This window comes from Megalops cyprinoides, chromosome 4 (assembly GCF_013368585.1).
Source record: "Megalops cyprinoides isolate fMegCyp1 chromosome 4, fMegCyp1.pri, whole genome shotgun sequence".
NCBI lineage: Eukaryota > Metazoa > Chordata > Actinopteri > Elopiformes > Megalopidae > Megalops > Megalops cyprinoides.
Genome location: NC_050586.1, coordinates 9,604,703 through 9,617,498, shown reverse-complemented (window position 1 = coordinate 9,617,498; position 12,796 = coordinate 9,604,703). Strand labels below are relative to the sequence as shown.

The window sequence follows — 12,796 nt, the reverse complement described above, 5'->3', positions numbered from 1 at the left end:
GCGGCGTCTGCTACAGCTCAGGAAGGGCGATGTTTGCCAGTACAGTGAGAAGTTCTGGAACGAGCAGAAGCGACTTAAACGAGTATGTCTTCGGCCTCTCCCAAATCCACTGTTTTAAATCAGCCGTGAACTGCACTATGCACGATACATGTGTGACTTCATCCAGAACTAAGAACTTTTCCTTGCAAAATTCAACACTTGATTCAGCAGCACACAACATCTGTCACAGTGATTTTTTAGTTTCACATCAGTATTGTTTTACTCAGAAAGTTCTGACCCGAAACTGCTCTATGCGGTACTTTTTCACAGGAAGGGTAACACGCTCTTTTTTCAAAGGAAGAATGCGGGTTGGTTCAGAATTTGTCAGAGCAGGAATGTGTGTGTGACTTCAGTCAGTCAGAACCAAAGAGAGGGGACACGCAGCCTCCCCTGTGTGCTGGGGAAATGTCGGAAACAAGGCACAGCTTTGTTTTTGGTTTTTTATCGCTGTGATACCGGCCGACCAGCCAGAAGTGTTTTGATGTAAAAAATATGAATACCTTTGTGACAGACTCCCTGCTGAGTCCTTGAGCACACACTGAACTCAGAAGGTCAGCTCAACTCTCCAGAGGCCAAGCAGGGCTGGTCAAACGATTGTACATTCAAATTCTGTAAAAAGCTTTGTGTACCATTCAAAGTTGTGCTTTTCAAAATGAGTTCAGCTTCTACTTTTTACAAACATGAAACGTCCAAATTTCTCTCCAGGTAAACGGCTTTAGCAAGGATATCACACATGGAAATATTTACTTAATATTTCTTAGTATATTCAAATACAGATGTAAACCAAGTACAAAAAACAGCTCACCCATCTACCATCAAATTTTTACCAAGAATTTCAAACTTTATTTGGATTGCTGTGATAATTTAACCACGTTAAGCCAGCAACTGACAGCAACAAAGGATCCTCTGAGGCAGAAGATCACAAAAAAAAAAGTTTTCCCGACATGTGACTTGGCTGACCTGGCATTGAACATAATTGTGTCTGACCCAGCTCAATGTACCTGCACACAGCCTCTGCAGTGAAACTGCATTTTCCTACAGACAGTTCAACAGGAGGAACCTCTCTTGGCGTGACCGCTGACTACACTTCCGGTTGCGCCGAAACTCCCACATCCCCTACAGTACAAATCTGCGTCTTGTGACAGTGACGTGACTTGATTTGCGAAAGCGAGTGCAGAAATCAGTTGTGCCCCCTCCCCCCCAATTTCCCATTCCCATTGCCCACGGCCTCACCGGCAGCGACCGCCGACCACATGACGAAGAACATGCCCACGGCGATCCTTTTGAGCGGGGAGGGCAGCAGGCCTCTGCGCTTGAGGATGGGGTCCACCACCTTGTCCTTCAGCGGGATCAGCATGAGGATGAGCACGGCGTCGAACATGGTGAGCCACGCTGCCGGGAAACGGAAAAGCACCTGCCGGCGACCCCGGGGACAAACATGGAAAACACGCGTTAAAAAAAAACCCACACAGCTGCACAGAGAACAATTCTGGGGCGCAAAATCAACGTGGGCATATTAATAACGGAGACGGGGTGATCCTGCTGGACTTCAGCACTGTGTTAGCTCCCTCATGTGGTCAGAGCTAGAACACTGGCAGACTTAATTCCAGCTTGATACAGTGAATGACATTTAAAATCCTACCAAAAAAAAAAAAAAAAATAAAAAAAATCCCTATTGCAGTCCAGTCACACAATGACAGCTGCCCACAAATTTCTTAATATAATACAACATTTTTGTCTAGACAATTAAGGTCTGATGCAATTTAAATATTTACCGGGATGACTGTACTAAAATGACTCACTGAATATACCGCTTCATTAAAGGAAGCATTTTTCAAATCCTATGCCAGCAGGCAAACAGAAAGATTTAGCCTATTGTTGGGTGTTAAGAAAATCACATTCAGCAGTGGCAGCTGAACATAGACCCCCTGTGTACACCATCTCAGACAAGAGATCAGTGAATGTCATGTTGTGTTTTTTTTATACGCTTATAACAACAGTTAATCTCACAACAGGACAGAGCTCTTTACCACACACATGACCTCTGACCATGGCCCTAAGCAGGGACTGACCTTAATCATTTACAGAAATGTAATACCTGATTAAATACGCAGAGAGTGGCTTCTTGCTTGACCTGCTACTTTAAGACAAGGCAGTATCAGCCAAGATCACTGTGCATGAATGGGTGACTCATTTGCAAACCCAGGACATATTCACAACCGCAGAAGTGAAACTGAGGACAAGCTGGGTGATCTGACGTGGCATATTTTCGCTGTACAGCAATCACGTTAACCTAAGAACCTTCAATACACAATATGGCAAGTTCTAATTGTGGCGTGGTGCTGACCTTCATAAACCTGGGGCTTGTGACACTTTAAAGATGATGATCTACAGTAAAAGTAGGCGAGCACTACCCCATGCCCTTGTCTGGATTGTTTTGGTAATGTGTGATTAGGGTGGCTTAAAATATTCTTATGTGTAAAACGTTTGATAAGACTTTACAGAATAAGAATTTACAGAAATTTATTCAAAAGGCTGTGGAACAACACGTTCATTACGAATATGGTTCTGTCGAGTAATTTCTGCACAAAAATGACAATATATTCAGTATCCAACTGCAGAGCAGATTTATTTTGCAATTTAAATTTAATTTTTTAGCACTCAAAGAACTCCCCAAACTAGTCTGCTTCAAAATAGCTAATATTTTCGTTTATTCCCCTGCCGAATTTCCATTTTTCAGACTAAGTGCTAGTAATTTGAACACATGCGTCTGAGCTTTGAGGGCCTGTTTGTTTAGCTTTTTTTTCCTTCTCCTTTCCCCGCTATCATATCCAAAACATAAATGCATCCTAATTAAGATTTATTTGCCAATGCGCTCAGCCTGGTCTGAACGGCAGGAGGTGCCCCAGAAGGGGATAGTGTCCGTGCACGGAGCAGATTTGCATGAGTAAGTACTAATTACGCTGACAAAACAAGAGAAGGGGGAGAACCTGTTATTCACCCCCCCAAGTCCCCTGTTAAATTTGACCCCCAACTGGACGAGATAAGGAAGTCTTCCTGGAACACTTCACATAAGTGTGTTCAGCAGGGAACCACACACTTGACCACACTCCAGTTTCTCCGGGAAAGGGTACACAGCGATGCAGGGTAAAATTACTACCTGTTCACTTTGGCATGCCTGCTTACTCCATTCTGTGCTGTTGTCGGGCATGATTGGTCCCTGCCTCTAGCTCCCCACTCCAAATCCCGCACCAAGCACTTCCGAAAACATGGCGGCGTTAACCCCAGCTAACCTCGCCTGGAATAAGCTATTATTATCAAAGGAGAGACCTGTTTGTAGCTTGTCCTTTAAAAAGAAATTAGATTCTCTTTCATGAACAAATGGCATGTGAATTCACCTCAACATGAGTCACTGTTTGAGCTCACACATCACAAAAAAAAGCAAAAAAGGTCTATTCTCGCTTCTCCTTTGATCTCGAGGGTTAGTGAAGGGAAAGTGATGAGAAATGGACGCGGTTCCTCTTTTTCACAAACGCCGACATAACTGGCAAATTCAGAAATGAAAATAACAGACATCTTTTCTAATTTGGGTCTTCATGGTGGGGCCAGAAAGAAACAAACTGACTCTGCCACACCGCCTGACTGCCTTTCCCCATGGAGAGCACTATTTTGCAGATGAATCCCGCATGTCCACTGTGATCTTATCTTATAACAGCAGATTCTTACAAGTTGAGGATTTTGCACCCACGTGGATGACAAGGATTGCCAAAATCATTTTGATTCTTCTCACAGTGGTTCTTAAATGTGTGCTGTATTGTGAAGACACTTCATAGGGTCTTTGTGTGTTCTGTTCAGTTTTGGCCTCCTGCACAAACCCTGATCTGATCTGAAAGAGGCCAATATGTACAAAGCTATAAACAGAAAATCACTTTTTCTTTTTTATTGAATATCCTGTTACTCTGCGGTATCATACCTCCACTCACAGTGTGTCTGGTGGGACATAGTTTCGGTTCAGTTTTTGAAGAGTCCACTTCCCTCATTGACTGAACACTCACGACAAACTAAAGATATATCTTACAACAACTGACAGACTGCTCCCTTCTCTGGCTTTACATTTCCTATAATTCTGCACCCCTTTCTCTCTGGTCAGTTTAAACTCAATGTGCATTGTCCTCGAGTTTGAATGAATAAGAAAGCAGTAGTTTTTTTATAAATTATCATATAACATTTTGAGTTTGATAATCACGACAAACACTGAAAAGAATTCATTAAGAAATGAAAAAGAAACAGAATACTTGCTCAAATTTCTTACTCATGTTATGAGGACTCTTCTTACTAGTGTTTGGGGGGGGTCCATATGCTAAGTGTTTGTGACATTTTGACACTGAGACGCTGTGTGGTGGAACTTGCCCCACACTCACGGCAAAAGCCAGGCTGGGTCAGTGGCAGGGCTGAGAATTTTGTGTCACACACGACAGGCACAATCAGGAGCAGTTTGTTAATCTGTGATTAGCGAGTGGGTCAAAGTTTTGATTAAATCCCTTAGGGTTTTAGCATCCTTCACTGCCTCCAGCTGTTGCCCTGACAGTGTCTGTGTGGACTGGACTCATCTTCACTCCCCAGAAGGCTGGAAACGCCTGAATAAACCTCCAGAGAGAAACCTCACTGCACACCGACAAGAACAGAGAGTGGACAGGAGCAGAGGCAGAACCTTCAATACTGGGTGGATGCCAAAGGGGCGGCCGGTGTTTTCTTAAGTTGCAACCATTTGAAATGGCCGCTACGAAGAGGAGTAACCGTACAGCGGCACCCTGACACAAACCAGTGTAAGGACAAGTACTAGATGGGCCTCAATGTTCTGGGATGATGATTTGAGTCCAGACGCTGTAAGTGGATTATGCATACAAATAGGGTAACAACAATGAGCTTTCAATGAGATGAGATGGAAGTGACTAGATTAGAATATGGAGGGGAAACTGATCAGTTTCTTTCACACCTAGGACTGAGACGTCCCTGTCAGTCCAGTCTCAAGCCCAGCACATATTCTCACACACACACACACACACACACGCACACAATGGTTGTTTGATGGGGCACAGTCTTATGGGGTATAAAGAGGGGTCAGAATTTCCATGTTATTGGTATTTGATTCGCCTTGCGATACCCAGTGTATGACAAAACATTGATCTATATTATTTTGCTTTGGAATAAAACATTTTTTGCCAGAACCACCTTTTTGTTTTTCAAGTTAGAATTCTTACACCAAAGAAGAGGCATACAAACCATGCACTAAAATCAGGTTTTACTAGTTGAACCAGTAAACTAGTAAACAACTAACTATCAACCAGTAACTACTGAAACGTTTTTTTTTTTCCCCCCTCGGCAAGACTGCACTTACCAGGTGCTGGGCAGTGGTGTTGAGGGTGACATTGCCAGGAAATGCAGGGATCTTTAAGTGCAGGCTCTGAAGGATATATGTGGTCTGCATCTATGGTGTGGAGACAGAGGACAAAGTCATTGAGTCTTGCCCCTGCTTTTCTACATACAACACAAGTAGGCTGTAGAGAAACTATAGTTACCAGAGAATGTAGGCATTCATCAGAGCATTGACATCAAATAATTTTTCCAATACTTAGCTACCACAACCATATAAGTTTACCGAGAAGTGAACCATGTTCCAGTTCAGGCCTAAGTGTATTGAAGTTTTAAAGTCCCTGTCTTACCTGGAAGTACACGGTCCAGTAAGGGATGAGAGCCAGAAAAACAGGGATGATTTTCACCAAGGCTTTCAATTCTTCCACTTTCTCCTCTGGAAACTTCCCTCCATAGGTTACTTTGGCAGCATCCAGCAGCGTTGGTTTGGGCCTCAATCAGTCAGAAATTAACAAATCAATTTCAGCAGGCTGACCGCTACAACTGTGTTCTAGGCTGCTGCTGCTGCTGCTGCAGTTGCAATTGGACTACAGAATCCAGCACAGCCTTCCTAACAAAAAGTGAGACGGACACTTTTAATTGATAACTTTTCTTGAAGTTCTTCACTTTCAAACGCCGCACCTCTGGAACGAGGACAGAATTTTTTTTTTCAAATCCTGTAATCCCCTCTGCCGGAGAAACTACCTCTTAATAAGGAATTTTTGAACGGTCCCAGGATTTGACAAGTGAAAAAATTCAAAGTCAGGTTTTCAAACTGATTGTGCTATTTTGGTTCAAAGTTAAGCGATGCCACCTGGGAATAACCTTCCGCCGGTGAGAAAAATGATGAATAGTAAGACCATAATTCTCCTACAGAGTACAGGGATCAGGGGAAGATTCTGCACTTCTAGATCACACTGCAGGCTCCCAGTAACACCCATGGTACCAGTGCAGGGCAGTAGTTTTCCACAGAACACAACTTTCTATTCAGTTACTTCAGCAGTCATTCAATCTGGAGTTTACAGAAATGCCTGCAAAACTGCCGAAGAATTGCTCTTCTCTGCAGGATTTCACACAGCCTAATACTATTCAGCGTGCCCCATCACCACACAGCAGGTGTTCACAACCTGGTGGCGAACAGTATTGATATCCTAGCGCATTGATACAAATTGGTAACGGCAGATATGAAATGAGCAGGGTTACACGGGGGTAGGGCGTAATAGAACTACAGCCTTTGGAGCAGATGGACTGGCTGGGAGCTGACCTCTCTTTCTTACCGGAGCAGGTTGGGTTCTTTCGGCCTTTGTGAAGACCAGCAGGCGAAGCCCAGGATCTTGAACATGTCGGTGAACGCGCTGCCGTCGGCAGGTTTGGTGATGAAGACCACGCGGCCCAGCAGAAACACCAGCAGCGAGACGCCCAGGCACACGGCCGGGATGATGTAGCCCAGCTGGAAGCTGACGTTCTGCTGGATGTAGGCCACGCCGCCCAGAGACAAGATGGCCCCCAGGTTGATACACCAGTAGAACCAGTTGAAGAACCGGCGTGTTGCCTCCGATCCTCTGTCTTTTACCTGAGAGATGGCATTACATCACCATAATCACCATCATCTTCTTCATAATAATAATAATAATCATAATCATCTTTCTCATCCTCCTCTGTGACATAGGCTAATCAATCATTCTGTTTAACAGTAACAAGTAGCCTAATAGGTATCAATAACAATATTATACATAATAATATATAGTATAATAACTTTGTGTCAGATGTGAACAGAAACGGATGCTCTGCAGACAGACATCAACAAGGAAGAAATTATACTCTACAAGCTTGAATGACTAACTTTGTGGAACAGAGCTCTTCCTTCCAGGAAAATACTGCCGTTGATTAGTTCGGACTAAAACAAATTAAGTTCTAACCCCAATTTAATCAAAACCCATGTCAAATTATTAAACGCAATTACAGTTGTCCTTACAGTAAACTCTACAGTAGGATAATCAAATAATGCCAGATTTATCAAGCAAAATTTCTAGGACATGAAGTCCTTGAATATGAATCTATTTTGATTTCTCCTACTCAATTTATGAAACAGCTCTCCTTGATTTTGAGGAAAATAATATGAATAATATGAATATGAAGAATATAGCTACATTTAGTGAATATAGGAACACCAACTGACAAATGTGCATTAGAGTGAGTACACACAGAGCCATTTAAAATGCAAGCACATGAGAATCATATGATGGGGAGGGGCTTTTTCGCTAAACCAAGTCATTCATTCTTTAAGAAGTTTTTGGCAAGTCTAGGTTTTCATCTGAATAACAATGAACCCTTTTAAAGTCCTTCCTGCAAACTAGGCTTGCCACACTTAATTAGAGACTCATTACAAATCCAGCCTTTTGGTTAAATTTTACAAGAAACAGATATGAACAATGTTTTGTTTCCTTTACTGATGTACACGCATCCTTTCAAGTACAGATAACAGATGTTTTTGAACCACTGCTGTTACAGAAATGTCAGCCTCAAGTGGCAAATTATTCCAAGCCTGCAGCAGCTAGGATTTTAGTCAAATTGTGCTTCTGTTTTGATGCAATGGATATGAATATGTATGTGATAGCATGGTCCAACTGCACAAGTCCGACTGACAGACTTATTACACATGACTACTGCACTACATGGTAGCATGGTGTTCACAACTGCCACACTGAGTTACTTCATTAAAAACAAATAACGTGAAAAAGCTCTGCTTGAAGCGATGATTTCTAGGATGAACAGGCCTAACCCTAAATTGGTAACTTTCCCAAACTAGTTGAACTTTCCCATCATGCTCTGTGTGTATACTGTGTACAACCTCCATCATGGCTTCAGCTAATTTTACCTATCCATATTCCAAATATGGTTCCATTCATTTCCATTCCATTCCATTCAACTTCATTCAACATTCCATTCTACTTATTAAGTTAAACCATTGCCTGTGGCTAGGAGAATATCACTACACATCTAAGACAAGATAGTGGCCAGTAAACCCTGATATATTATGGACTGTAAGTGTGATGTGAAGAAGTCACTAGACATGACTAATGGTGACATTTGGCAAAATTTTGTTGAATCTCTTGGCATTGACAAATGGGAGATGAGGAATATTGAAGCAATAGAGACACACTGATATCTCCATGGTAACCAAATTGGACTTTTTTTCTTCAAGGAAACATTTCATTTTTCTCCAGGTAAATGCAAGGCAGGTTCGTAACCCAAGAGCCTACATAACAAACACATGGGTGCTTCTTAACATTGTTGATCCTCATTATATCTTGGCAGCTGTCAATGTTTTACATTCTCTGAGTACATATCATGGGTAACATCTATTTTCCCAGCCATATGAAATAACTTTACAAATACCTTCTTAAGTGAGGCAACATTAAATTTCTCATGCACCCAAAAAAAAAAGTGCTCTGCCGTGACACAATCATATGCTTTTAATTGGTCAAACATTCTGTGGAACACGTAAAGAACAATACAGGGGCAGTCTGGTCTCTGGTAAGACAGATAGCTGATGTAATGTGTATTCACAAATTTATTCACTTATACTCAATGTATGACAGATCTGTACTGCACAAGCGGTTCCTGTACTCTGTATATATAAATACAGAAATTGTTCACTGTGAAAAAAAAACACTTTGTCGCAACAAACAACTGACAATATGGGGTAGTCCCCTTGGTGTAGTGAAAAGACTGGTGAGTCACACCTAGACCAGAATCAAAGCAGAAAACAGCAAAAAGCCAAATGTGTGGACATCTGACTAAATACATGGAGCAGAATAGACTTCAACATGGAGCTGACGGGCAGTGTGCATAAAAAATTTCACTTAAGAAAAGCACTTAAGTATGTCAAACCCTGAGGAGTAATAAAATGCTCAACTAAAAGCTTATAAAGGGGCTGAGACAAACTTTTGGAAAAAGAATAAGTGTTCATCTTATGGGTAGGTCTTACATTTTGTTACAAAATCGCAAGTGCCGTAAATTTAAGTAGTGCGGTTTCACCTAGGCACTTATCAGGTAGCGAACTGGAATTGCTGTGTTTGCAGAATGAGGTTGAAAAGCAAGATAGGCATCCCACCTCACAAACCCTCATGGATGCACAAGCTTCAAGCAGACATAAGCCTAACGAAATCCAAGAGCAAAGCAAGGTGGGGGCGGGCAGGATACATACAAAGTGCAAGTTTGGTCTGATGCGTAAAACTCGGGATAAGCAACCAGCAAAAAAGTGAAGTAGCTGATAGCATCATTGATGCTTTCCCTTGAACATTATGTCTCCCAGTGGACTGCAAGGAACGACAGCGCACTACTCTCTCTGAAGCACTACAGGAGATTACGGTCTTCAAGAGAGCGACTGACAGCACAGAGTGAGGACCATTTCCTTGTTCAGTTTTAAATATTGCTAAATGCTGAAATATAAATAGTATCAAAGCAAGTGTGACCCCGCATGAAGAGTGTCATATTTTAACTTTATGATGGCTGCCGTATCCGTAGGCAGGAAACCATCTTGTGAAGCACATGTAAAGCAGTGTATAGCACACCACGCCAATACCACCATCTCAGCACAGGACATAGCACTGCTTGCCAGCGTCAGAGATGCAGACACTACTAAACACATCAACTTAAACAAAACCAAATTTAGTAATATACATTACATTATACTAAAGTTACCCTAGTATGCTCAAACAGCTATCACTGCAGTGCCTTGACCTCAGCCACTCTGTACTGTTGTAAAACACTAAAACTATTTCCTCATTCGTGCAGACACTCATACCGCAGCAATCACTGGCTACTCTTAAGCCGTTAGCAAAACTTGCGAGGACTCACGTACCTGACACGTTAGGAGGGCTCTCACAGATGAACTACAGAAGAGCTTCACCAGCTGCTTGTATTCTTGCTCTTACACTTCAGACAAATTTTCCATGACTCCCGGAGTTTTCACACACTTAAGGACTTTTCAGTCCAACAGACTCATCCACCCCCAGGTCTCAACCCCCAGGTCTACTGCTCCCTCATTATGTGGCTTTATAAGGTCACAGCTCATTGTCTCTTGGCTGCACTCACAAATGGAAATAACCTGCAGAAATACCACATATCACAGGAACCAGTTTTCTCTGAGCTGTATTGTCAGTGCAATGTGTTTGAAATCTGGCATCCTTACAACTTGATTTTGATCAAAGCGCAACGCCTTGGGCTTGCTACTATCAACCCTGATTAATTCAGGAATGGTTGCAAACAAAAGAGATGTCAGAGAAGGGCAATGATAGCGCGGTCTTGCAGCAAACTCAAAGTGAATGCTGAGCCATACCTGGTCAGCCCCGAAGGGAGTGATGTTCGACTTCACTGTGCCCACACCCAAGGCAATGAGGACAAGGCCACTGTAGATTGCAGCCCCACAGTAGGGCGTTCGGGTGGGGCAGGACACGTTGCTAGGGGGTGTACTGCTGTTGCTTAGGCATTCTGGGGGCAGCACGGGGAAAGCCATTTCCTCCCCACACAGGGCATTCCTGGAGTTCTCGTCCGCGATAAAGGGGAAGAACAGCATCCCCAGGAGGTAAAGGCATAAACTGCACGCGATGGTGCAGAACTTCCCCAAATACGCGTCTGCTAGCCAACCGCCAAACGGAGACACCAGGTAAGTGACCCCCATGAAGACCAAGGGGGCCTGGCTGGCCTGCGTGCCCTCCCAGTAGAAAGGGCCACCGTTGAGGAAGAGGACCAGGTTGGAGGTGATGCCATAGAACGCCACTCGTTCCAAGGATTCGGCCAGCAGGACCGCAGCACACGCCAGTCTCCTGCCCTGGAAGACCGACGCTGGAGCTCGGTTCACAGACGGAGAGCTGTCCAACAGGGGCGTGGTCTCGTTGACCTCTCTGCTTGCCATGATGAGCTTTGCTTACTCACGCAGACCTCTTACAGAGAAATTCAAAACCTGCAAAGCAAAGAGTACGTTACGGCACGATAGTACACTACACTACAACACACACAATGAGAATGACATCGTCCACATTATCGGTTTTCGTGTGGACAACGTTAGCAAGCTAAAAGTACAGTTTAATCAGCAGTGACAGTTCACTTCACACGTAGGTAGCTACTAGGTTTCTACTTTCTGTCGCTTCTTTCCAGCTAGCTACTACCAAGCTAACAAGCACTTTGCAGGAACTGCCACCAACTGAAATCAATGTGGCTGGCAAGCTAGCTTACACAGATTGAATAATTAGTTACCTAACATTAGTAAGAAGCGTATAATTGACAGCCAGCTAACGTCACCCGCCAAAAATGCATCTCTTTAGATAACTACTACATTACCTAGACTTACACATTTACTGATCGTCTTGCAAGCAAGACTAACCGTCTAACTAGCCAACTAAACAGCCACCTTCTCGGATTATGTTGACAAGCACATACCAGTCACCCATGCATCGCTGTGTAGCCAGCTAACGTTAGCTAACCAGATAAAACAATACACGACACTGTACATATAGCTAATACGTTACACTACGTTTTCACGACAAAAGAACTACCTAGCCTGCTAGCCCACCCAAAAACATCCATACCCTCTTATACTAATTGACATAGCCAGTTAGCTAGCTGTCACACTCAGGGGTGAGTAAGAGAGTAAGCAATCTAAAATAAAATAACGTCATAGTAGCGATAACCATCCTTAGCCAGATAGCCAGTGAGACAGCTAGCTAGCTATCTGGCTACCAAACACCACATTGAAGGCTAATTTGTAAGCTAGATAACATTACCTTTGATTCAGTTTCCACACTGCCATCTGGATAGCCAGCTATGTCTCATGTGTATTTACTCGTCCAGACATTTGTTATTTTCGAGTAATACTTTTTTCGAGCTTGAAAGTATGAACACGGATCGAAGTTTCCCACTTCCACAAAAGTACTCCTGAAATAAACTTAACAGTCACAGTACTACCGCGTGACTTTTGAGCCGACCCTCTTTCTTACCTTTCGCACCCCATTGGCTAGAAATCCAAAACTCAATTATGTCTATTGGACAAATAGAGGTCAATCACATGTGTTTCCCTCCAACTTCCTGGATGATCTGTAAACATCACGACAGAGAGACTCCTGTCAGACGTTTAAAGGGGCATACACACTGAACAAGATCAGGTGTCGGACAGCTTGTTCTGCACCTGGTTAATGCCATGTCACAACACCGGCAGTAAACTATACCAGCAGCTGACCATATTTTACTCGAATATTTGGCTCAGCAAGATCAAAAACAGGCCAGCTGAATGTGAACAACCTTCTGGGGATACTGGGGAAGATGTTAACAAAATGCTGCAAGA

At 43.1% G+C, this 12,796-nt stretch overlaps 1 protein-coding gene across 1 annotated transcript in view; it reads right to left on the bottom strand.

Annotated features, from left to right (window-relative positions):
• Positions 1 to 12,379, bottom strand: part of slc15a4 (solute carrier family 15 member 4) — a 36,077-nt gene extending 23,698 nt beyond the window's left edge. The window contains exons 1-6 of the mRNA XM_036527933.1: positions 12,240 to 12,379; positions 10,796 to 11,419; positions 6,729 to 7,024; positions 5,763 to 5,904; positions 5,438 to 5,527; positions 1,273 to 1,453 (exon numbers count right to left, since the gene is read on the bottom strand). Coding sequence (XP_036383826.1) covers positions 1,273 to 1,453; positions 5,438 to 5,527; positions 5,763 to 5,904; positions 6,729 to 7,024; positions 10,796 to 11,371 — 1,285 coding nt within the window. The 5' untranslated portion in view covers positions 11,372 to 11,419; positions 12,240 to 12,379. The remainder of the gene's footprint in view (positions 1 to 1,272; positions 1,454 to 5,437; positions 5,528 to 5,762; positions 5,905 to 6,728; positions 7,025 to 10,795; positions 11,420 to 12,239) is intronic.
• Between the last annotated feature and the right edge of the window lie 417 nt (positions 12,380 to 12,796).